Source organism: Oryx dammah, unplaced genomic scaffold (genome assembly GCF_014754425.2).
Source record: "Oryx dammah isolate SB20612 unplaced genomic scaffold, SCBI_Odam_1.1 HiC_scaffold_28, whole genome shotgun sequence".
In the NCBI taxonomy this organism is placed as follows: domain Eukaryota; kingdom Metazoa; phylum Chordata; class Mammalia; order Artiodactyla; family Bovidae; genus Oryx; species Oryx dammah.
This window is the reverse complement of record NW_024070212.1, coordinates 92,792,466-92,816,316: the sequence shown is the minus strand read 5'-3', so window position 1 is coordinate 92,816,316 and position 23,851 is coordinate 92,792,466. Positions and strand designations below refer to the sequence as shown.

The 23,851-nt window shown below is 36.5% G+C and overlaps 1 protein-coding gene across 7 annotated transcripts in view; it reads right to left on the bottom strand.

Annotated features, from left to right (window-relative positions):
* Positions 1–573: 573 nt before the first annotated feature.
* The window catches only part of EPS15 (epidermal growth factor receptor pathway substrate 15), a 145,516-nt gene continuing 122,238 nt past the window's right edge, over positions 574–23,851 (bottom strand). For 4 of the 7 annotated variants that reach the window (XM_040231197.1, XM_040231194.1, XM_040231192.1 and 1 more), the window contains exons 22-25: positions 10,931–11,007; positions 8,098–8,293; positions 5,537–5,721; positions 574–2,994 (exon numbers count right to left, since the gene is read on the bottom strand). In XM_040231197.1, coding sequence (XP_040087131.1) covers positions 2,848–2,994; positions 5,537–5,721; positions 8,098–8,293; positions 10,931–11,007 — 605 coding nt within the window. In that variant the 3' untranslated portion in view covers positions 574–2,847. The remainder of the gene's footprint in view (positions 2,995–5,536; positions 5,722–8,097; positions 8,294–10,930; positions 11,008–23,851) is intronic. The other 3 variants (XM_040231198.1, XM_040231193.1, XM_040231196.1) reach the window with 1 other exon arrangement.

Genomic DNA, 23,851 nt, shown 5'->3' with positions numbered 1-23,851 from the left:
AGGCTCAGTTCAGTTCAGTTGAGTCCAGCTCTTTGCGACCCCACGGACTACAGCACACCAGGCCTCCCTGTCCATCACTAACTCCCGGAGTTTACTCAAACTCATGTCCATTGAGTCAGTGATGCCATCCAACCATCTCATCCTCTGTCGTCCCCTTCTCTTCCCGCCTTCAGTCTTTCCCAGCATCAGGGTCTTTTCAAATGAGTCAGTTCTTCGCATCAGGTGGCTAAAGTCAGGGAGGCTAAATATCTTTGTGAAAGTCTTCTTTCCTAAAAATGGCAGACCAGGGTTGCATGAATTTTTGACACCGCATTGCCTTCCAAGAGTCACAAATCCTCATTCAATGAATACATACACAAACCACCTATGTTTTGGACACTGTCTCTATGCATACATTTCCTATCTTTCTTTCACAAAATAGGTGTCAACTAAAAACAAGTTAACATTTATTGGGTATTCTATACCAGGTACTGTGTCTCAAGCACTTTACACATAATTCATCTGTGCTGATTGCATGTCTACCCTTCCATGGACACAGCAACAACATAACACAGAATCATGCAAAACTCCATGTCAGATAGGATGTATGGATACTATGGTTTATTATTACTTAAAGTTTATTGTTCTCATAATTACAGGCTACAGTTTAGAAGTTTGAAACATAAGAGAAAATTCTATAAAGAGAACTCAAATAAATCTGAACAAGTAGGTAGAAGATGGTTAAAACCTTGTAATAAGTGCTACTTAGCTCTCAGGAATACTCATCTGTCCTTTTCCATCACAGGCTCTGGAGCCAGAGTCAACAACATAAAATATGATCATAAATGACTCTATGACATTCATCCTACTCAAGTGAGCATGGAGGTTTAGATATATATATATATATTTATATAATATATACATACTTTAATATCATATTGGTCCACTGAGTATACATATTTTAACAAAAGAATCTATGCAATCCAGTTAAACACACATAAGATTAAGGTACACTGAAAGTTGATGTTTATAAGTTACAGATATTTAGTACTTTCCAGAGTGTTCTTTTAATTAAAAAAAATATTTTAAAACCATTTCAAACATCTGCTCATTTTCCCAGTGCAAAAGAAGGTTGTTCAAGTCAACTTACCTTTTCCTAAAGTGTAAGGGGAAGGAAAAAAACCCAAAACCCACTACCGTTTACAACTCCCAATACTACCTTCTCAATCAACTTTTGCAGTATATCCTTATAAATTAAAGCCTTGTGATTATGATTCAGCCCTTGCTTTGTCTGTATGACTTTCATGCTGAAATACTTTAATTTATAAAAGTAGAAAAAAGCAATGCAAGAAAGTAGTTTAAATTCATTTTGAACTGCAGTAATCCAATTGTGTGTGGAGAGAAAAAAAAGCACCATTTCAAAATGAAATAATTGGATATTCTGGAATTTATTCGTAAGCTAGGCAATAAGTTACTTTGATTAACACAGATCAATACCACCTTGACTTGGTGACCACAGACACATTTAATTAGTTTTTAGGTGCATTTTCCTTTATCTTGGTTTTCAACACATTATTTAAGTCAGTGACTGATGTTAAAAAAATTTAGATTACTCTACAATTTACAGCCTACTTCACAGTCCATTTTAAATTCAGCTTGTCTGCTAAGTCAGTTTTGCAGAAGATAGGCTTTTAACACACAAAGAGATCTGATAACTGGGCAGGTCTCCTCTCTCCCAATTTAAAAACAAAAGTTTTGCTAGCTTGCCAATTTTGTAGGTGAAAAATACAAAAAGAATAGACTATTTTAATCCACAAAGATGGACACAAAGCAATAATGATTTAATACATGTCACTTTTTTCATTTGTATTCAGAGAATGTTTTTACATTTCAAGTAATTGAGCCTTCATTAAAGAAAACAAAAATATTTATATACAAAAAGTTAAAGTACCTTCCAGTTCTAGCTTACTAAAGTTTCTTCTGCAAAAGTAAAAAAATAAACCTACCATGAACTAAAGAGGACAGTGCCATGGCAATGGCAGAATGGCTGCCAGGTTAAGATTTTTGCTTATCTTATATTGATAAGTATATTTTAGGTGAAAATTTTTCTTCATTCTCTAAGTACTTAAAATCACAGAGAGGTATCTGTTTATCTGAAATTCTTTAAATCCAGAAAACAATTTTTAAAATATATTTCAGACATGAGGCTTTAATGTTTTTATTTAGGAAAAGATTGAGTCTGAAGCTCTAATGGTTCCATCTAAAACATCCTGTTTTCAACAGTGGGAGTCAATGTATGCAAAGTATTTCTTCTTGTCTATAAAAAACAAGTTGAACAGTATTTTGATTAAAAGGAAATACAAACATGTACTTTAAACTGGCCAATTTGCTCTATCATAAAAGAAATAGGATGTTCTTTCCCTTCCCCTCTTTCAACCATTTAAATTAGGGGGGAATACTGCCAACTTTAAGAACCCCACTGGCTATCATTAGAGTAACTACAGAATAAGGGTAGCATAGGGGTGAAACTATTTCTCTATATTCCAGAAGGCAGAAACTTGGGTGCTCTAGCTTTACAAGTAAGAGAGGCACAGGCAGGCAACAGCTCACACTAAATTTGCACACCAGAACAGGGGCCTAGGTGAAGTCATCTGGGTTACCACTTTCACAGGGGGAAAAAAAAGACAAATCTGAAATGGAGTTTAAAAAGCCAAAACTTTTGTCACATTTACAGGAATCTCAAACCTTTTGTATTCCCATGCTCACAGGTAGGTTTGATACACATTGTAAATAGCTTCAGTATTCAAGAAGAGTGTTGTGTGGTTGGAAGAAGAGTGTTGTGTGGTTGACAAAGAACAGGAGATTTCTTCATGCTTCTGATATTTCAGATTTGCTGAGTGCAATAGCCAGTTCTAAGTCTTCTTGCTCTTGCTGATTCAGTCGGGCAAGTCTCTGCTCTTCCTCTCTCTCACTTTCTCTCTTGGCCCACTCAATCATATCTTCCTCAGAGGGATACTGCCATTTAAAAGATAAATGAACAAACAAATGAATACATTCATGAGTAAAACAAGTACCAAGAAAAGAAGGAAAAACAGCTTTCACAAAAGGAAATTTAACTACGTGTTTCACCTGAAGGGCTCTGGAAAAAGTCTTGTTATTTTTTTTCAAAAACAAGTTTAATTAGTTTAAACTTAAAACTTTAAATTTAAACTTAAAAAAATTAAATCAAAATATGATTTAATCTTAAAAGTAATGCAGTCTACAGATAGAGAGTCTATAAAACTGAACATTAAAACATCATTTTTAAAAAGTGGTTATTCTTAAGGTGGATCAGGAGATTTAAAAACAGGAGAGAACTAGCATATTTATCTAATGTAAAACATTTACTACTTCAACTTCAGTGAGCATCCTCACATGATACATCATTTTTAACTTAATCCCACTGGCAATTTCGTATCTTATTCTAGCCCTTCAGGTACAGGAAAATTATAGAGCAAAGAATATACTATACATAAATTTTGTTATATGTAAAACAAGAGTACTGGGTATACCAAGCAAGATGTGGACCTAATCAATTTTTTTAATGCATTATAATGATTTTAGAAGGTATTAAGAACTTTTTGACCCATTTCAAATAAGACCTTAATGCTAGTAATTAATAAGTCAAGGAAATATATGTATCCACCCCAAATAGCAACCGTGGCAGATACTAAATAAAAACATTCTACTTGGTTTCAAGTCCTGTCATATAGAAGAACACCATAATAGTATGAATACCATAACAAACAGGATCAAAAGAAAGAAACTGTCAGGCTTTTTTGAAAATGGTAGCTTTCTTTCTAGGGAATTATAAGATCTTTGAAACTTTTAATATTTAACAAATCTTTCATTTAAAAAGACATTTTTATTATTAGATGCTTAATATTATACTATACTGAGATTCTGGAAAATGAAAAAAGCAAATTGCTTTTGTTCAAGACTCATTCCAACCAGGTTTTGACTTACTGAAATCATATTTAAGATATTAAGTGCCACAAACTGCCAGAAGGTTATTTTGTACTAAGAGCATTATAGTAAGAAGAGCAATTCTGGGTTCTCTCCTTGAAACAACTCAAATTCCATCTAACAAGAGTCAGTATAATTCTGACACCCTCTGTTTTCCAATATTTAAAATACTGATTCCTGTTCTGCCTCTTCACATTCGGAGGAAGCCACTGAAACTTAAGAATACAGATTCAAAAGCTAAATAGCTCAGTCTAATTCTGCCTACCTGCTTTACTAACTAGAAATGGCTGCAGGAATAAAGTGACTGGAAGAGTGACCCTAAGCTACACTGAGGGAGACATTAGGCAGACTGTAGTCAGTCAGCTGGCCACTAGATCTCTTATTTATAGAATCATCTCAAAGGCTTGAGGTTATTAAGTAGAGGAAAACTGCTTTATTATAAAATAGACAGTGATAATGAAGGTCATTTTTATCTAAAAAAAAAGCAACCTGGGAAATGAAACACTGTTAGTTACTCTAAGAATTAAAACAAAAATTTACGTTTATCTACATAATGATGATATACATGTCATTGCTTAATGCCCCACCAGGGTGATACTTCCAGTTGGTTGCCCCATTTCTATGATCTTATAAGACCCGCCTATACTCTTAACACCACATCCTTCTATTGTCTTTATTGGCCTTCTTTAGTCAGCTCTGGGAGAATGCAGAGTAGATATGGAATGCTAGTGAACTAAGTGAGTGAGTGAATCAAAGTCACTCAGTCATGTCCAAATCTTTGCGACTTCATGGACTATATAGTCCATAGAATTCTCTAGGCTAGAATACTGGAGTGGATAGCCTTTTCCTTCTCCAGAAGATCTTCCCAACCCAGGGATCGAACCCAGGTCTCAAGCATTGCAGGCAGATTCTTTACCGACTGAGCTATCAGGGAAGCTTTGGGAGAATGTGGAGTAGGTATGGAAAGCTAGTGATTTAGAGTCCTCCAAATAATTAAAGATTGTTTAGCTCTTAACAATCATATTTATTTAATAAAACTGACTTATATTTTAAGAACATTTTTGTAAGAAACCAGAGTTTTATTTTCTATTCAAAGAATTTCTGGTCCCATCTTCTTACATAATACAGTAACTGCTGACTGGTCTCCAGAAATTTTCAAGGTTTTATACACAAACACACATACACAGTTACAAATAACACAAACTCATTATTGGCATTATTTATCCAGAGGGCAGACAGCAAATGACTCTCTAGTGGCCCACTGTCTGTAACAATTTGCAAAATAATAACTGTCAAGGTTTTGCAAAGCACCTGGTATATATCCCAAGAACTGAGACTGCTAAAATCATCTGAACAATGCAATAACTTCAGAACTAGCAGACAGAATCAAACAGAGGTTTTCTTGGTTGGGGGAAGAATAAAGATTATTTTTAACATGTTGGTAAATTTAGTTGAAATAATGCAAATTTGGCAGACTCCAAAATAATCTTTGAAAGCTCTTTAAACTGTAAATGGAAAGATTTTCCCCAAACAGCCCATTCACAGTACTTACAGCACTGAAGTTAGCAAAATTGCTTGGGTCAGCCTCTTTATTGGTAGTGGTAGTAGTAGAAGTGAATGGATCGCAAAACATATCAGGATCTTTTTCTTTGGGGCTATCATTGCCTGGGAAAGGCTGAAATGGATCATTCAGTTTAAAGGGATCAGAAGAATCCATTTTGTTGATGGGTCTTTTCCCTGGATCAAAATCATTACAATTAACTCAACCAGCAAGTACGGCAAACACAAACACACAACAACATGAACACAGGGAGCATTAAAGAAGTGGGGATGGGGAACCTAAAACACATTCTTAATATGGTCTTAAATGACCACAACCAACAGTCTGTCCTCAAAAATTTCACACACAACCTCTTAAGTACACTCCAGTTTTATGCGGCTAAATGGGAAAACAGCCAAGGGTGAAGCAGCAGACCTGGAATCTTATCTGCTCAGAGAGTTAACTTCTTCTCCAAAGTAGCACGCTCCCAAGGAGAGAGACAAGAATGGATAAAACAGGAGGAAAATGACAAATAATGACAAAAACGGCCTCTGCTGTGATAACCTCTGCCTAATACATAATTCTCCACAAGTGGCAGTAAGGGTAAATGATCTCTGAAAAATGCTAATATTCTTCTGATTTTTCTCTGGATCTGTATGTAACACCTGGGAGCATGAAATTAAAAACTACTTTGGTAAAGCCCAGCTACTTCTTGTCATCTACAATATTTCAAACTGAAGGATAAAGAGAATGTTTTGAAGCCCAGGGCCTAAATTTCTGTGGTTACTGATAAACTAATCTTTGACCAAACAATAGCATACTGTTGCTCATTAATTCATCACCATTTTCAAACAAGTTTTCTAATTTTCAAGACTTAAACTTAGTACTTGCTGAAGAAAGTCTAAGAATAGGTGTTAAAATATCTTCAAATATACATATATATTCCTAAAGATGTGTTAATCTGGTAACAGCAATCATAACAACAGAGTCTTTCTGTTACAGCTTACAAAAGGTTTTCACATCTCATATCTCAAAGGATCCTTCCAGCAATCCTTGGAGGGCAGCATGAGAACTAATGCCACCATCAAACAGCTCAGAGATCTGGGGCTCAGACATAGGAAGCTCTATACACTCAAGATCACAGAGGATATCAGAGGATATTCAGAATGAGAACTCAGATCTTTAATATCCCAGTTCAACAAACCATCCCCCTTTTTTTAAACATTTTTTTAAAAATGTGGACCATTTTTATAAAGTCTTTACTGAATTTGTTACAATATTGCCTCTATTTTATGTTTTTTTTTGGACTCAACATATGGGATCTTAGCTTCCCAACCAGGGACTGAACTTGTACCCTCTGCATTGGAAGACAAAGTCTTAACCCCTGGACCACCAGGGAAGTCCTCATTCTTCTTTCTTTGATTTTTCTACAGTGATATACACTCAGTTTATTGAAGTCATAGATTTAGTTACAGCACTAGTATATTAGTTTATTGAGGATTTTAAAAATCACCTCACTATTGACCTCTTAAAGGTATAAAACTTAAATAAGCAAATTAACTGTCACTTGTTTTTTAATATACTCCAACAAATTTACCCTAGAACAATTAAATGATATAGGCTATTCTTCCCTAAAAGATAGAAATCACTTGTTCACTTGATTTTTCAATAGGTAGTTGGGTATTAATAATTTTATTCACAACTCTTTAAATCAAAGAAGAAAAATAAATCTGCCCAAGAAATACCACAGGCAGGCTATTATAAAAAGGCAAGAATAAAAATCTACAACTACTGTGGCTGAAAATTTACCAAGGATATATGGTAAAAACAATGATGTACCAGATGTGTCTTCTCACAAACAATCCAGCGGCACTACAGCTGCTCAGGGGATTGCCTTTTACCACTTCTCACAAACTTTATTATTTTCATTCATTAAAATCGAACAAGACCCCTTTCCTTGGTACAGTACTAAACAAAAGCAAAAAAGTAAGAATCTGTTTTTCGACCAAAAACACCACCTTTTTAAAATAAAGGAATCTCTTATTTAGTGAGGTAAATAATATTTTCCTTCAAGAAAAACAATACTTCCTTTCAAAATTCTGACACCAAAATGCTGGATTGGCCATTCTGATACCAAAATGGCCATATATTCTCATATTGAAGGACTTAAGGAAGACTTCACACTTAGCAAGAAAAAGAAAGGGACTCTGGATTATTAACCTTCCCTTATAGAAATTTATCAAAATATCACAGTGCAGGAAACTCTGTTCAAATGGAAGCTCATTAGTTTTCAAAAAGCAAGAGATTTCATTTACTGCCTCTCTGAAATGATTTAAAAATAAATTAGCTCTTGCCAGAAAGGTAGTTCCTGACAGTTACACAGGTTGGCTTCTTAGGCACAAGTCTGTAATTCTGCATTGAGGTCAGAACAGATGATAACAGCAGGCTTCTGCCATGCTTTCTGACTTGTTCTCCTAAGGCCCTTTATATAACGTCTACAAGTAAGGCCCACACAACACTTCTTGGAAAGAAAAAGAAAGCAGTTGATTTAGGAAAGGTACCAACTCTCATACCAGGTGGTGGTGGGCAGGGTCTTGTTGGAGTTCCTATCTTTGGTGGCAGTGCTGGGGGTACATCTTCAGTTTTGACAGATGTTTCCTCAAGCATATTTTTTGTAATGGCCACACTGCTGATGGAGTTTGATGTGGCTGAACTAAAAGGATCTTCATTGTTGACCTTTGTTTGGAAAGAAATATCTTCATTGTTGACCTTTGTTTGAAAAGAAATATTTACTCATGGTTATATATATTATGCCAACCAAACTGTTTATGGTTATATTGCATTTGGAAGAATGATCTTCAATTTTATGCAGCTTTATTTATTTCAATTCTGAGAGCACTAACATTTCAACTTTTGCATTCAGAACCAAAACTGAAAAAAATCTTTTAATTATTCTATATGAGTAGTGATTATACCACCACTACTTATTAAGCACAACAGATCATACCAAAACAAACCAACTCTGGGTTAAAGGTTTGACAAGATTCAGGTAATACAAAACCACTGAGGCCCATTTTAAAGGGACTAATGTATCTTTCCTCAAGTGAATATATCTGATCCAAATGATAAAGAAAAAAAAGACTTATTCCACACTTTCCAATGCACTTAAACTAGGAAAGATTTAATACTAATATCAAAGAAAACGGCATCTTGAAAAACATTAAAGACAACTTTAATGTCATGAAAAACATTAAAGACAAACAATAAACTTTAAAAAATGAAGTGTCAACTTTTTTTTAAAGCAAACTGATCCCATAGAATGGTAAGCATTATTGAGGGTCTGAAGACCTGGCTTTTCTAACACATGGAGTAATGAAGGATTCACTTTAAAATACACATGTATTTATTTATATGGTCTTAGTTGCTGCATGCAGGATCTTTGCTGTGTCATGTGGGATCTTTCACTGTGATGCACAAACTCTCTAGTTGTGGTGCATGGGCTCAGTAGTTGTGGCACGCAGGCTTATCTGTTTTGTGGCAGGTGGGATCTTAGTTCCCTGACCAGGGATTAAACCTGCATCCTTTGCATTGCAAGGCAGATTCTTCACCACTGGACCATCGGGGAAGTTCCCAAAAGATTCATTTTTCTATAATGAATGGGGTATAACAATTTAGGCTACTGCTGCTGCTAAGTCGCTTCAGTCATATCCGACTCTGTGCGACCCCAAAGACGGCAGCCCAGCCCACCAGGCTCCCCTGTCCCTGGGATTCTCCAGGCAAGAATATTGGAGTGGGTTGCCATTTCCTCCTCCAATGCATAAAAGTGAAAAGTGAAAGTAAAGTCACTCAGTTGCGTCCGACTCCTAGCGACCCCATGGACTGCAGCCTACCAGGCTCCTCCGTCCATGGGATTTTCCAGGCAAGAGTACTGGAGTGGGTTGCCATTGCCTTCTCTGAAACTTAGGCTAGTGTTTCTCTAAAGTAGCACTATTGATATTTTGGGCTGGACATAGCTCTGTGATGTGGGGGCTGGATAGTAGGTTGCAGGAGGTTTAAAAGCATCCCTGCTTTTATCCACTATATATGAATATCCTCCTCCTCAGCTGTGACAACCAAAAACATCTCCATTGTTCAGTTGTTAAGTTGCATCTAACTCTTTGTGACACCAATGGACTGTAGCATGCCAGGCTTCTCTGTTGTCTACTATCTCCTGGAGTTTGCTTAATTCATGTCTATTGAGTCAGTGATGCTATCTAACCATCACATTCTCTGCCGCCCTCTTCTCCTTTTGCCTTCCATTTTCCCCAGCATACCTTGCTAAATGTTTCCTAGGGGAGGGGTATGGGTGTAGGGAATAACACCCAGTTGAGAATCAATGATAGAGACAATTTGACATACACTCCAATTTTACTTTTTTGGCCTGAATTAATCATAGGGTTACACTGGAAAATAGGTAGTGGACATATACTGGTGGGCTATTATCTTAATACTAACCTTAACAGCCTCAGAACATATGAACCAGTGCAGAGAAGATGGAATGAATGCTCAGATTTTATAGCCATTGACCCTGACAGTCAACAGGGGGGAAATGTAGTTAATTGGAAGAAATATGCTTAATAAGACAGAAGATTCTTAGTCACAGACATAGAAAATAAACTTTTGGCTACCAGTGGGGAAAAGAGGAGAGGAGGGACAAATTGGGGGATTAAAACTGACATTTGCTCACTACTATACATAAAATAGATAATAAGGATCTACTGTATAACACAAGGAAGTTAGTACTTTGCAATGGCCTTTTTTAGAGTGGATATATGTATATATGCATAATTTATTTGTTTGCTATACAGCAGAAACTAACACAACATTGTAAATCAACTACAGTGGTGGTTTAGTCACTAAGTTGTGTCCGACTCTTGTGACTCTATGGACTGCAGCCCACCTGGCTCCTCTGTCCATGGAATTTCCCAGCCAAGAATACTGGAGAGGACTGCCATTTCCTTCTCCAGGGGACCGTCTCAACCCAGGGACTAAATCTGGGTCTCCTACACTGCAAGCAGTCTCCTGTGCTGCAGGTGGGTTTTTCACTGAATGAGCACCAGGGAAGCCCTAAAATCAACTATACTCGAATAAAAGTAGAACATAAATAAATCAAAAAGAAAGAAAACTCTTAAAGTTGTTGGGCAAGCCTGTCATGAGAAAATTATCTGTACCATCACCATTGTTTTTGTACACAGAAATGTCTACTTTGATTATATCTTGTATTTCATTTGTCTGAAATCCACATTTGCTGTGACTTATTGAAATCAAGTTGCAATGTTTGTGAAACATTATAAAATCAAAAGGAAAAATTGCTCCTTTGGTGGGAACACAGTATATTTTACCCTCCCACTAATTACTGCAAATTACCTTTGACAATGTGCTAAAATCAGCAAATCCATCTTCAAATGATTCACTTCCAAAAACAGAAGCAAAGGGGTCTGTGGCTAAAATGAATAAAGAAAATCAATGCAACGGGACAGAAAAACATCAAATTTCATGTTCTCTTTTGGTGAGTAACATTTAGACATATGAAAATATCTACTCCCAAATATGAGTCCCTGAATTAATGATTTAAGCCCACAAAGACAGATGAACACACTGATATCCCAAGAGATATTCCTTTGAATAAATCAACTGATGAATGATTTAAGAATCAAAAATAGATGAACTAACTGTAGGTAAAGTGTTTAAGGCTTTAATACACATCAAATAATACAGCTCCTGTATGCTTAAACTATTTCTAATAAAAACATCAAAAAGTAAAAAATAAAAACAAAAAAAACATTATTTCACATTTCACACACATCCTTCAAGGTCCATTTCACCTGCTACCATATCCACAAAGCCTGGAATATCCTAGGTGTCTCCAGTTTGCACGGCAAACTGATTTCTTCTTTCTTTGTGGCATTTATTATGGTTATCTGAGATTGATATATTGCTCTTACTAGATTAGCGAGGTCCTTAGAAACAAGGAATAACATTTATCTAATGAAGAATGGTTAAAAAACATTCATTGGCCATACATTAAAAATTTAAGAAAATAAGAGTTTCCAACATCCAAAGAACTCACCATACAGTAAGAAACATACAAACAAATAATAATAAAACAATCTTAAATGAACTAGTAGAGAGGTATGAAAAACCTGGAGTGAAGCCACTGTCTGGGAGAATCAAGAAAAGTACTGAAGAAGCCATTACATTTGAGCTAGGTCTCTCAGATAAAGGAGGGAGCGTGCTGAATAAAGGGAGGTCAGGGAGAGAAACCTATTACAGGCAGAAGGAACAGAAATTGCAAAAGCAATATTTAATCACTGCTTCACAGGCATGAGAAGTTATCTGTTCCATCATAGTGCACTTAACAAATGGACTAACATTTTCAGCTGGCACAAACTGACTTACTTTGTGATAGGTTTTGCCTATTTAGGCTTAACACTACCAATAAAGTCAAAGAATGTTTACAGGAATTGTGGCTTGATATAGGAAAGTAGAAAGAAACAAAGGAAGGAGAAGAGAATCTCAAAAGAGAGGGCAAGACAGAGCAAATGGACACAGAAGAAATGCTCCTGCTATGCCTCAATTCTTCATGTTTATATCATATCAATTTTAGGACAAAAGTGTACTTGCCCACTCATGTAAATATATAAAGTGTGCCTTTATCTCTAACAATAAGCACACCATAGACATAAACAAAAGAGGGGCAATGAAGATCTACATTTTCTTTGTCTTGTCACCAAGACAGTCATGGGATGGGCAGAAGCATAGAGAAAATCAGTCTTTTAGGGATACACCAACAACTCTAAACGTGAGGAGGATTTTGAAAGTCCAGAGTTACAGGAAATCCCACAGCTTTAGTCATAAAGGATGCTTTTGTTTTACTCTGTATCTGCTGAGTCCCACAGCCTGAGGCCCAGCCTGGTCATGGCTGCTGTTTCAGGCTTTCCCTTCTTTCTCCTCTTCCTGTGATTCCTGACGCAGTGGCAGCTGAGTCACAGCCTGAGCAGGATGCAACACTCTCCTGACTGGTAGAAGGTTAATGACGGAAAAGGAGTTGGGCTCATTTCAGTGGCTGCTGCTGCTAAGTTGCTTCAGTTGTGTCCGACTCTGTACAACCCCACAGACGGGGGCCCACCAGGCTCCTCCATCCCTGAGATTCTCCAGGCAAGAACACTAGAGTGGGTTGCCATTTCCTTCTCCAATGGATGAAAGTGATAAGTGAAAGTGAAGTCGCTCGATCACATCCAACTCTTAGCGACCCCATGGACTGCAGCCTACCAGGCTCCTCCATCCATGGGATTTTCCAGGCAAGAGTACTAGAGTGGGTTGCCATTGCCTTCTCATTTCAGTGGAGGGAATTGAAAAATCTGCTTCATGCTTTTGCTCTGCACTGTCCCATAGCTTTTAAAAACAGTCACTATACACGTGGCAATAATGCAGTTAGGTCAGGTTTGACTGAAATATTACCAAGTGCACACTGTGAAAGACACTATCAGCAGGATCAGGCTTTGAATGCAAATGTGATCTGATTAGCACCCTCTTCTCACCAAGAATCAAGGTAAGGATCATTTTGGAGAAATACATAGAAGCATCATTTAAAAAACCATCTATAGGCTCATTAGCACAAATAATCCTGAGAAGAGTTGAGGAATGGGCAACATGGGTGAAGAGGATCAAGAGATACAAATTGCCAGTCATAAAACAAATAAGTCATGGGGATGTAATGTACAGCATGGGGACTAAAGTTAGTAACACTGTACTGCAAATTTGAAAGTTGCTAAGAAAGTAACTCTTAAAAGTTCTTATCTCTAGAAAAAAAATTGCAACTTTGTATGGTGATAGTGGTAAATAGACTTATTGAGATGATCATTCTTTAATGCACACAAATGTTGAATCATTATGTTGTTCACCTGAAACTAACATAATGTATGTCTATTATACAACTGCAAGGAGATCCAACCAGTCCATTCTGAAGGAGATCAGCCCTGGGATTTCTTTGGAAAGAATGATGCTAAAGCTGAAACTCCAGTACTTTGGCCACCTCATGCGAAGAGTTGACTCATTGGAAAAGATTCTGATGCTGGGAGAGATTGGGGGCAGGAGAAGAAGGGGATGACAGAGGATGAGATGGCTGGATGACATCACCGACTCGATGGTCATGAGTCTGAGTGAACCCCGGGAGTTGGTGATGGACAGGGAGGCCTGGCATGCTGCGATTCATGGGGTCGCAAAGAGTTGGACACGACTGAGCGACTGAACTGAACTGAACTGAAAAGAAAGAATCCTTACCAATATTTTAGCATACTTCTTTAACAGCTTTTTTTCCTGGTATTTTGTCCTTATATATTTGAGATCATACTATGCTGAATGCTTTTTTCTGAGGTGTAAATAATAAAGCTGCTGCTGCTCTTGCTAAGTCACTTCAGTCGTGTCCGACTCTGTGCAACCTCATAGACGGCAGCCCACCAGGCTCCCCCATCCCTGGGATTCTCCAGGCATGAACACTGGAATAGGTTGCCACTTCCTTCTCCAATGCATGAAAGTGAAAAGTGAAAGTGAAGACGCTCAGTCATGTCACTCTTTGCGACCCCATGGACTGTAGCCTACCAGGCTCCTCCGTCCATGGTTTAGGCATATTACTTTTTACCTCTTTGTGCTGTGCTTAGTCTAAGCTCAGTCGTGTTTGACTCTTTATGACCCCATGGACATAGCCAACCAGGCTTCTCTGTCCATGGACTTCTCCAGGCAACCCACACCTTCCTCCAGGGGATCATCCCAACTGAGGGATTGAAGCCAGGTCTCCCATATTGCAGGCGGATTCTTTACCGTCTAAGCCACCAGGGAAGTCCAAGAGTATTGGAGTGGGTAACCTATCCATTTTCCAGGGGAACTTCCTGACCCAGAAATCAAACCGGGGTCTCCTGCATTGCAGGCAGATTCTTTACCAGCTGAGCTACCAAGGAAGCCCCTTTTAACCCTTTAACCTAATTTAATTCATAGCATTCATCATACTTGACATGTTATATTTGTTTATTGTGCTGTGCTTAGTTGCTCAGTTGTCTCAAACTCTTTGTGACCCCATGGACACTACAGCCCACCAGCCTCCTCTGTTGACGGAATTCTCCAGGCAAGAATACTGAACTGGGTTGCCATATTAGCTCTATAAAGACAGGGGCTTTTTCGTTCACTATTATATCCTCAAGGCCTAAAGCAAGGTCTGGCAAAGAGGAGACACTTATTTTTGTTGAAGATACTGAAAGAAAAACGATCTCATTACTACAGATCTTCCAAACAGATGCCATAACATTTCTCAGTACAACCAGCTGACCAACAAGGAATAAGGGAAACCTTAAGGCTCACAAATAATCCCCACAGAACAGCTGTCTAACCGGAGAATCCTGGCAGGAGGTAGAAACCTTTTTAACCTCCATGACCCACTCAAAACCCTTGAGCTTAATAAGATAATTAAGCACAAACTCATAGAAAACCTTCAAGAGATACTTGTGAATTATAGTCATCAGCAAAGGATCTACTTTCTCAAGCTGGTCTCCAAAGAGTTTGCTCACTCACTCACCCAGTAATCCACTCACATATGCTAAGCATCTATCATGCTCAAGCCTAGGTACCAGGGATTTAGAGGGATAAAAGACATATTTACGTTCAAGGAACTCATGATTTAACTGAGTGATATACTTGTACACAACTGCTACATAGTAAGTGTTAAAGTTCAAAGAGAGCAAAGGAAAAATAACAACTAAATTTATGTGGAAAGGGGAAAAAAAAGACTTTACAAAAAAGCTCTCACTCTTTTCCTTGTAGACAGAAAGAAGGTGGGAGAAGAGAGATACACACTCACTATACACAAACATACATCTGCTCATACACACATATCTTTTCATTCAAAAATTAAGTGGCTATGAAGAGACACTCATGGCCTGTGGTTTGTGGAAACGGAGAAAATTAGAGAAAAAACATGAAAGAAAGCAGAGGCTAAGAATTATAAAATATATGAACATATGCATGCTTAGTCTGAGTCATTGCCTGTAAAAACACAGACCTACTTGACATTTTCCTAATGCTGGTGTCAAAGATGCTGTGGGGACATCATGAGTGCTCTTCTATAACCTCAGAATGTTGTAAAGTTTTAATTAAGAATTGGAAAGATTATGCATTTTCTCATTAGGAGTCAGTAAAATATTCCATGCAAAAACTTTTCTGGCACCTGAACTAATCTCATTTATAACGAAGTGTAAAAAGAATGTTTACAAGTTAAAAAAAAAAATGTAGAAGCTGAGTAACCTGAATTGGCTTTCTTTAGTTTTCTTTCTTAGTCTACCCTGTGTCTATCACCAAGAGCAAATGCTAAGACAAACAAAAAAACAACAACAATGCAATGTGAGACAAAAATAGTAAAAATATTTAAGGTTCTTCTATCACTGCCATAACTACTAAATTATAGAGGTCAGAGTAGAGTGATTTATCATTTAATTTTTAACAACAAAAACTGTTATGTTTTTAATTTATTTTGAAAGCTTACAATTCTCCTGTTCTGTGGGATTAATCTTTTTGCTAAGTAAACACTCAACTTCCCAGTGAGTAAGGAAGGTAAATATCCTGTGTTTGTGACTTTGGTTATATAATGCATTGTATCTGAATCTCAGTGGTTTCTAGATGGCAAGAGTTTATGAACAAGTAAACTAAATAAATATATTAAGAACCTACATATATTTGTAAGTTGGAGGAAAACACAGATTTACCAACTTAAACATAAAAAAAAAAGCTCATGTTTCATTTCTCAAACAAAAGAATTTTAAAAACTAAAGAGAAGAGAAAACAACTATAGACTAAAAGAATCCTTTCCAGTAAAAGAGTTGACAACATACACACCCACACTCTTCACTGCCAGATCTCACTTGGATCTAGCCAAGAGGATATTACAAGTAAGTCTGCATTTGCAAAGCCATTAAAAAGTAGCGGCAGTAGTAACAACAACTACCATCTATTATGAGAGGAACTACAATAAATACTTTAACATACATTATCTCATGTAATCTACCCAACAAAGCCCAAAGTGTAATTATTAACCTCACTCTAAAGTTTAGGAAACTAAGACTTAGAAAAACCTATAGAACAATGTATCTGAGTTAAGCTCAGGCAACTAGACTCAAGCATTTATGTCCTACTGATGACAATCTCTTTCTAGACTGTTTAGGTTTCTACTGAATTCAAAATTTTAAGACAATGTAGCAGATTTGAGACAAATAATTTATTCATTTTTTCAGCAGTCAATTTTTTCATTCTGCTAAGTCCTGGAAGCACTAGGATGGGACAGTAGGGATGTAACAGATGACTCGCAGATCTGTGCTTAGGCAACTGAATAAGATGGTAATGCTATTAGCTTAGATGAGATATCCAGAAGATGTTCAGTACTATTTTACATTTCATAGAGTGGACAACTTCTTTCAGACATGTATCTGTGAGTGGGTAGCCATTCCCTTCTCCAGGGGATGTTCCAAACCCAGGGATCAAACCTGGGTTCCTCGCATTGCAGGCAGATTCTTTATCATCCGAGTCACCACGGAAGCCCTACTTTTATAAACACACACACAGTTATTTGGAACACAGGGCTAGCGACTTAGATTTGTGGTTAGTAAAGAAAGCTGAGCACTGAAGAATTGATGCTTTTGAACTGTGGTGTTGGAGAAGACTCTTGAGAGTCCCTTGGACTGCAAGGAGATCTAACCAGTCCATCCTAAAGGAGATCAGTCCTGAATATTCATTGGAAGGACTGATACTGAAGCTGAAACTCCAATACTCTGGCCAAATGATGCACAGAACTGACTCATTTGAAAAGACCCTGATGCTAGGAAGGATTGAAGGCAGGAAGAGAAGGGGACGACAGAGGATGAGATGGTTGGATGGCATCACTGACTCAATGGACATGAGTGTGAATAAACTCCGGGAGTTGGTGATGGACAGGGAGGCCTGGTGTGCTGCAGTCCATGGGGTCACAAAGAGTCAGACATGACTGAGCAACTGAACTGAACTTTGACAATTATGAAAGACAAAATGAGAAATACATACAAAACATTTCTGCTGAGTACCAAAGTATAATGGTTATCTGAGTAAGATCAAATATTAACAAAGACAATTCTGGCAGTGGTGCAGATGACAGATCAGCAGGTAAAGAGACTGGAGGCAATTTAGTATCACAGTCAGTCCAGGTAAAACATGATGAGGACCCAACCAAAGCTGAGTATAAGGAGGAATAGACAGGGTCCAACTGTGGGTAAAACAACAAAACATGGCAATTTATTGGAGATGAGGAAGGACAGAGAAGTCTAGGATGACTGGCTGAGGATCAATAATAGTGTCACTGGTATAAAAAGTAGAATGTAGGAGGTAAAGCTTTACTCTTTGTAATTGCTTGTATTATACTTCAAAGGAGAGACAAACCGGAAAAGATGACAATCAATTCTAAGCATTGCTGAGTTGACACCTAAGGAGATATATCCAGCAGGTAACCTGAAGGTACTGGAGGCTCAGGAGAGAGATCAGGCACAGAGGACAACATCTAGGAGTCATCATGGAACAGGCTGTAGCTGAACGCACAGTACTGGACAACACCATCAGAGGAAGTGTGTACTGAGAGAAGAAGAACAGAAGCTCCAGACTAAATATAGAACAGAAAGATAGCCTCACTCTTTAGCTTTTTCTCCAGGACATTGAGATTATTTTCTTGCTCTTGTTCTGAATAAAAGACATCTGTCCCAGATACCTCCTGGGAGCAAACTGGCCTGAGGGAACAGAGACCAGCACAATCCAGGGCAACAGGAAAATTTTCTAGAACATATTAGATCAGCAGTTCTCAAAGTGTGGTCCATGCATTCATTCCACAAGTCCAAGACCCCTTTAGGGGGGTCTGTAAGGTAAAAACTATCTTCAAAGTATTATGATATTATCTTTCTCATTGTATTGATTAATCGCAACAGTGTTGCAAAACCAGTGGTGGGTTAAAATAAAAAAAAAGTGGTGGGTGCCTTAGTAGGAATCAAGGCAGTGGCACCAAACTGTACCGGGTTGTATTCTTCACCATCACAAACTCACGGAGGGGAATCATGAAGGGGAAAAGGGCAGGTGTACTTATGAATGTCTGTCCTTGATGAATCAATAAAAATTATTAATTTTAAATAAGTTGTGACCCTTAGGTACACATCTAAAAATTATGAAAGACAAAATGAGAAATACACACAAAACATTTCTGCTGAGTACCAAAGTATAATGGTTATCTGAAGGAAATGCACTTACATGATGGTCTGAGAAACACGGTGAACTAGCTGCTTTTTTCTTGGAATATGATTCTTACTTAAAGAGACAAGTAAACAATAGCTATTCAGTTTTAGGTATTTCAGGTATCTTCCTAAATAAAGTGAATCTGACACTTTAAGGAAAACAACTGAAAGTATTTTTTGCAGATGATAAAAATTACAAGCTATCAAGTAAAAATCAGAATCTTGGAAAGGTTTAAATGCCTCGTAAGCTTAACATTATACTAATATTTAATTAAAAGACTCTCATGAGATGGATGGTGATATCAATAAATGTGATTTAAAAAACTATTTATAATGAAATGTGCTAACATTTGGAAGACACGTGTAACTGAGTGAACCAATATGTTCCAAATGATCAATGCATGTTTACAAAGCCATATATGGGGCACAAGGTTCATTCATTGTGCAAGAAAGACTAATGGAGTTTAATGTAACAGAATATGAAAAGTTCATTGATACAGTTTCATATTCCTTATTGTAACTAACTTTGTGTGTGTGTGAGTGTGGGTGTGTAACTAACTTTGAATAAACTAAAATTTACTGATTTTTGGTACAGTAGCAAACTCCAGGAGATAGTGAAGGACAGGGAAGCCTGGCGTGCTGCAGTTCATGGGCCTGCAAAGGGTTGGACACAACTTAGAGACTGAACAACAAATAACAACTAAAAAAAAATCCACAATTATCTAAAGAGTCTATTAAAATAATCCTCCCTTTTCCACCTGTTTGAGGCAGATCATCTTCATACATTTCAAGCAAAACACATAGTGTAGCACACTGAATGCAGAAGTAGATATGAAGATCCAGCAAAAGCCACACATTTAAAGAGCTTTGCAAAAATATATAAACAATGCTACTCTTCTCACAATATTTTTCTTTTTTGGGTTTGGAGTTATTATTTTTGTTTAAAAATATGGTATTTATGTTAATATGTAATGGGTTTATTATTTTTTCTTTTTAAATGAATTTAAAATTTTTAATTTATCAGTTTTAATTTCTAACAGTAAATACTGACAAATACAATCCCCCAAACAAAAGTTCTTAGAGGGTCTTCATTCATTTTTTAAAAGGATCCTGAGACCAAAAAGCTTGATAATCTCCAAAGTCACTGCCTATGTTTGCTTCAAATAACCCACTTCTTTCCTAATTAGTTTTTGTTATCATTGTTGAAATAAGAGCCCAGTAAGGGTGAAGTCTGAATTATTTTCCATCAACCCCAAAAAGTCTTTTTATGGACCTTTTATAAGATTCTTACAAAATTCTTTCATTTTTTTTTACCTAATATTTTTTCATTTGCTCTCAGGACCCTTCATCAAATTCTGGGTTCCAAAGACATCTTAATTTTTTCATTTTTATTATTTAGTAAATAAGAGGCAGGATAACACAGCAGAAAGATCAATGGACAGGGATTCAGAAGTAAACTAGAAAGTAGTTGTGGGGCTCAGCTTTTCTTCCATATATTAAGGAATCAGACCAGATAATAATTCTCAAATCTTAAACAGAATTCCAATATATGAAACAAGATGGATTTTAAGAATTAACTCTAAATTCTTTTTAAGTTTAAATTTATAACATTTAATTATCACAATGACAATGAGAACAATGAAGCAATTTTGATTAACACAAATGTCTGAAGTCAGGGATCAAACATTTCTGTACTTGGCTTTGTTTGCTCTATTTGAAAAACATTATTCATCCAAGAAAGCAGCTCATTTCTGAACAAGAGTCTTGTAATCTCACAGTGGTTTAAATAAATGTTTATTTATAGGTTTGCACAAAACCTATTTAATTTGATATTACCGTGCACTCCAATATGTTAAAATCTGGTCTGGAATAAAGCTGAATGCATATACCTAATTAAACTGCAGTTTTTAAAAATTCAGAGACACTTAAAAAATAATGAAACTAGACTTGGCCAACCCCCTAAAGGCCCCTCTGGAAGCTGGTTTCATGAAAAATAATGTGAAAACTCTGGTCTAGAGCATGTCTATGATTCCCTCAGCTCTAACAAAGGCAGTAATGTAAGTTTGAGAGAAAAAAAACCTGTGGCATCACCCTACTCCAATTTTTGTATTGTCAGAACTGGATGAGAAGATATAAGGCAGAGGCATGGTAACAAAATGATTAATAGCATGAGCTCTGAAATAAGACATGGATTAGAAACTGAGCATTGAGACAGCTACTGTGACCCAGGGCAAACTGTTTGGCCTGAGTCCCATTTTCCTCATTATTAAAGACAGAAAGAATAGCACCTCCCATATAATCGTTATAAAGATTAAATGAGAAAAATGCAAAAACAAAGTTTGAATGACCTATATGGCTCTGGAAAGAAAGAAAAAAGAAAAAGGACATTCAGACCTCTGATATTTCTTAGTCTGTGGAAAGTCTGTGTAACTCAGCCCCATACACAACGAACATATTGCCCACTCAACTCTAAACAGTTTTAATTCTAAGATTCTCATTCAAATCAAGATGTCAGCTATACTGCAGATGATGAAGATACAGACTCTCAATTTATATGTAAAGATGGTTCAACACAGGAAAATCAATTGACGTAATACACTACATTAACAGAATGAAGAAAAAAAAACCCAGATGATCATCTAGATTGATGCAGAAAAAGCATATATTTGACAAAATTCAAAATCCTTTCATGATAACACACTGAACAAACTAGGAAAAGCAGGTAACTACTTCAACATAAGAAAGACCACATATGAAAAGCCAACAGTGAACATCATACCAATGGTGAGAGACTGAAAGCTTTTTCTCTAAAATCTGTAACAAGACAAGGATGCTCACCTTCACCACTTCTATTCAACACAGAAATCCTAGCCAGAGCAATTAGGCAAGGAGGAACAAAAAAGGCATCCAAACTGAAAAGGAAGAGGTAAAATTATCTGTTTTCAGATGACACGATCTTAACATGCAAAAAACCCTAAAAAAAAAAAAAAACTTTAGAATAAATGAATTCAGCAAAGTAGCAGGATACAAAATCAATGTGCAGAAATCAATAGCATTTCCATATATTGATAATCTGGACAATCTGCAAAGGAAATTAATAAAACAATGACATTTACAATAGCATCAAAAAGAATAAAATACTTAAGAATTAACTTAGCCAAGGAAGACTTGTATATTGACAACTATAAAACAATCTGAAAGAAAGTAGGTACAGATAATGAGAAAAACAGACAACATTCATGAACTGCAAGACTCAATATTGTTATGATGTTAATATCATCCAAGGCACTCTACAGATTCAATGTAATCACTGTCAAAATCCCAATGACATTCTTTTGCAGAAACAGAAAATTTAACCTAAAATTCATACGGAATCTCAAGGGACCCTGAATAGCGAAAACAATCTTGAAAAAATGACAAAGTTACAGGTCTCAAACTTCTTGATTTCAAAATTTATTACAAAGCTATTGTAATCAAAACAGTTCTGGTCTTAAGACACTTAGATCCTTAAGAACAGAATAGAGAGCCCAGAAATAAACCCTTACACATGGAGTCAAATTATTTTTTACAAGGATGTTAAAACCATTCAATGGGAAAGGAAAAGATGTTTTGGGAAAATGGGACAGCCATATGAAAAAGAATGAAGTAAAATTAACTCAAAATGGATCAAAGACCTAAATGTAAGACCTACAACTAAAAACTCTTAGAAGAGAACGTAAGTGAAAAACTTCACAACATTGGATTTAGCAATTTTTCTTGGATAGGACACTAAAAGCATAGGCAACAAAAGAAAAAGTACATAAACTGGACAGCATCAAAATTAAAAAGTTCTGTTCACCAAGAGACAGTATCAACAGAATGAAAAGGCAAACTATGATACGGGAGAAAATATTTGCAAATTGTATATCTCTTAAGGGGTTAATATCCACAAAATATAAGGAACTCCTACTCCTACATTGCAACAACAAAAAAGCAAACTGATTTTTTAAAATGGGCAAAGCACCTGAAAAGATGCTACAAAGATATACAAATGGCCAATATGCATCATTATTCACTAGAGAAATGCAAATCAAATCAATGAACTGCCATTTCACACCATTAATATGGTTATTATTTTACAAAGTAGTATGTGTTGGCAAGGATGTAGAGAAACTGGAATCCTTGTGCACTACTGACGGGAATGTAAAATAGTAAGGCATGGAAAACAGTATGATGGCTTCTTAAAAAATCAGAGTTACTATATGATTGAGAAATCCTTAGTAAATACTTAAAAGAACTGAAACCAAGGACTTGATTAGGTATTTGTAAACTCATGAATAGCAGCATCATTCACAATAGTCAAATGTGGATGCAAACCAAGTGTCTATTGAAGGAGGAATATATAAAAAGTAGCATATTCATACAACAGAATATCATTCGGTCTTAAAAAGGAAAGATACATGCTGATACATGCTACAACATGAACCTTGAGGATTTATGACAAATGAAATAAGCCCAATACACAAAAAGACAAATATGATGTGATTCCACTTTTATGAGGGACCTAGAGTTGTCAAATTCATAAACACAGTAAGTAAACGGTATTTGCCAGGACCTGGTAAGAAGGGGAAATGGGAAGTTCTTGTTTAACTGGTATAGTTTCAGTTTTAGGAGATGAAAAAAATTCTGTAGATAGACGGATGTGATGGTTGTACAATAATGTGAAGGTATTTAATACCACTAACTGTATACTTAAAAATGGCTAAAACGGTAAATTTTATATCATGTATTTTTCACCACAATGTTAAAATATCCACTTATCAGAAAAAAAGTGAACAATATGCCCCCCTCCCCAAATAAAGATTCTCATCCACTGGGATCCTTTTATATGCTCTGTGAGAACAGTAATTGATTCACCCATTCATTCAGTAATATTATATCCCCAGGTATGGTTTAAGGTTCTTGGGAGATATCAGTGAATAAAAAGATTCAAGTTCCTGTGGATGCCAAAATTTAGTAGGAG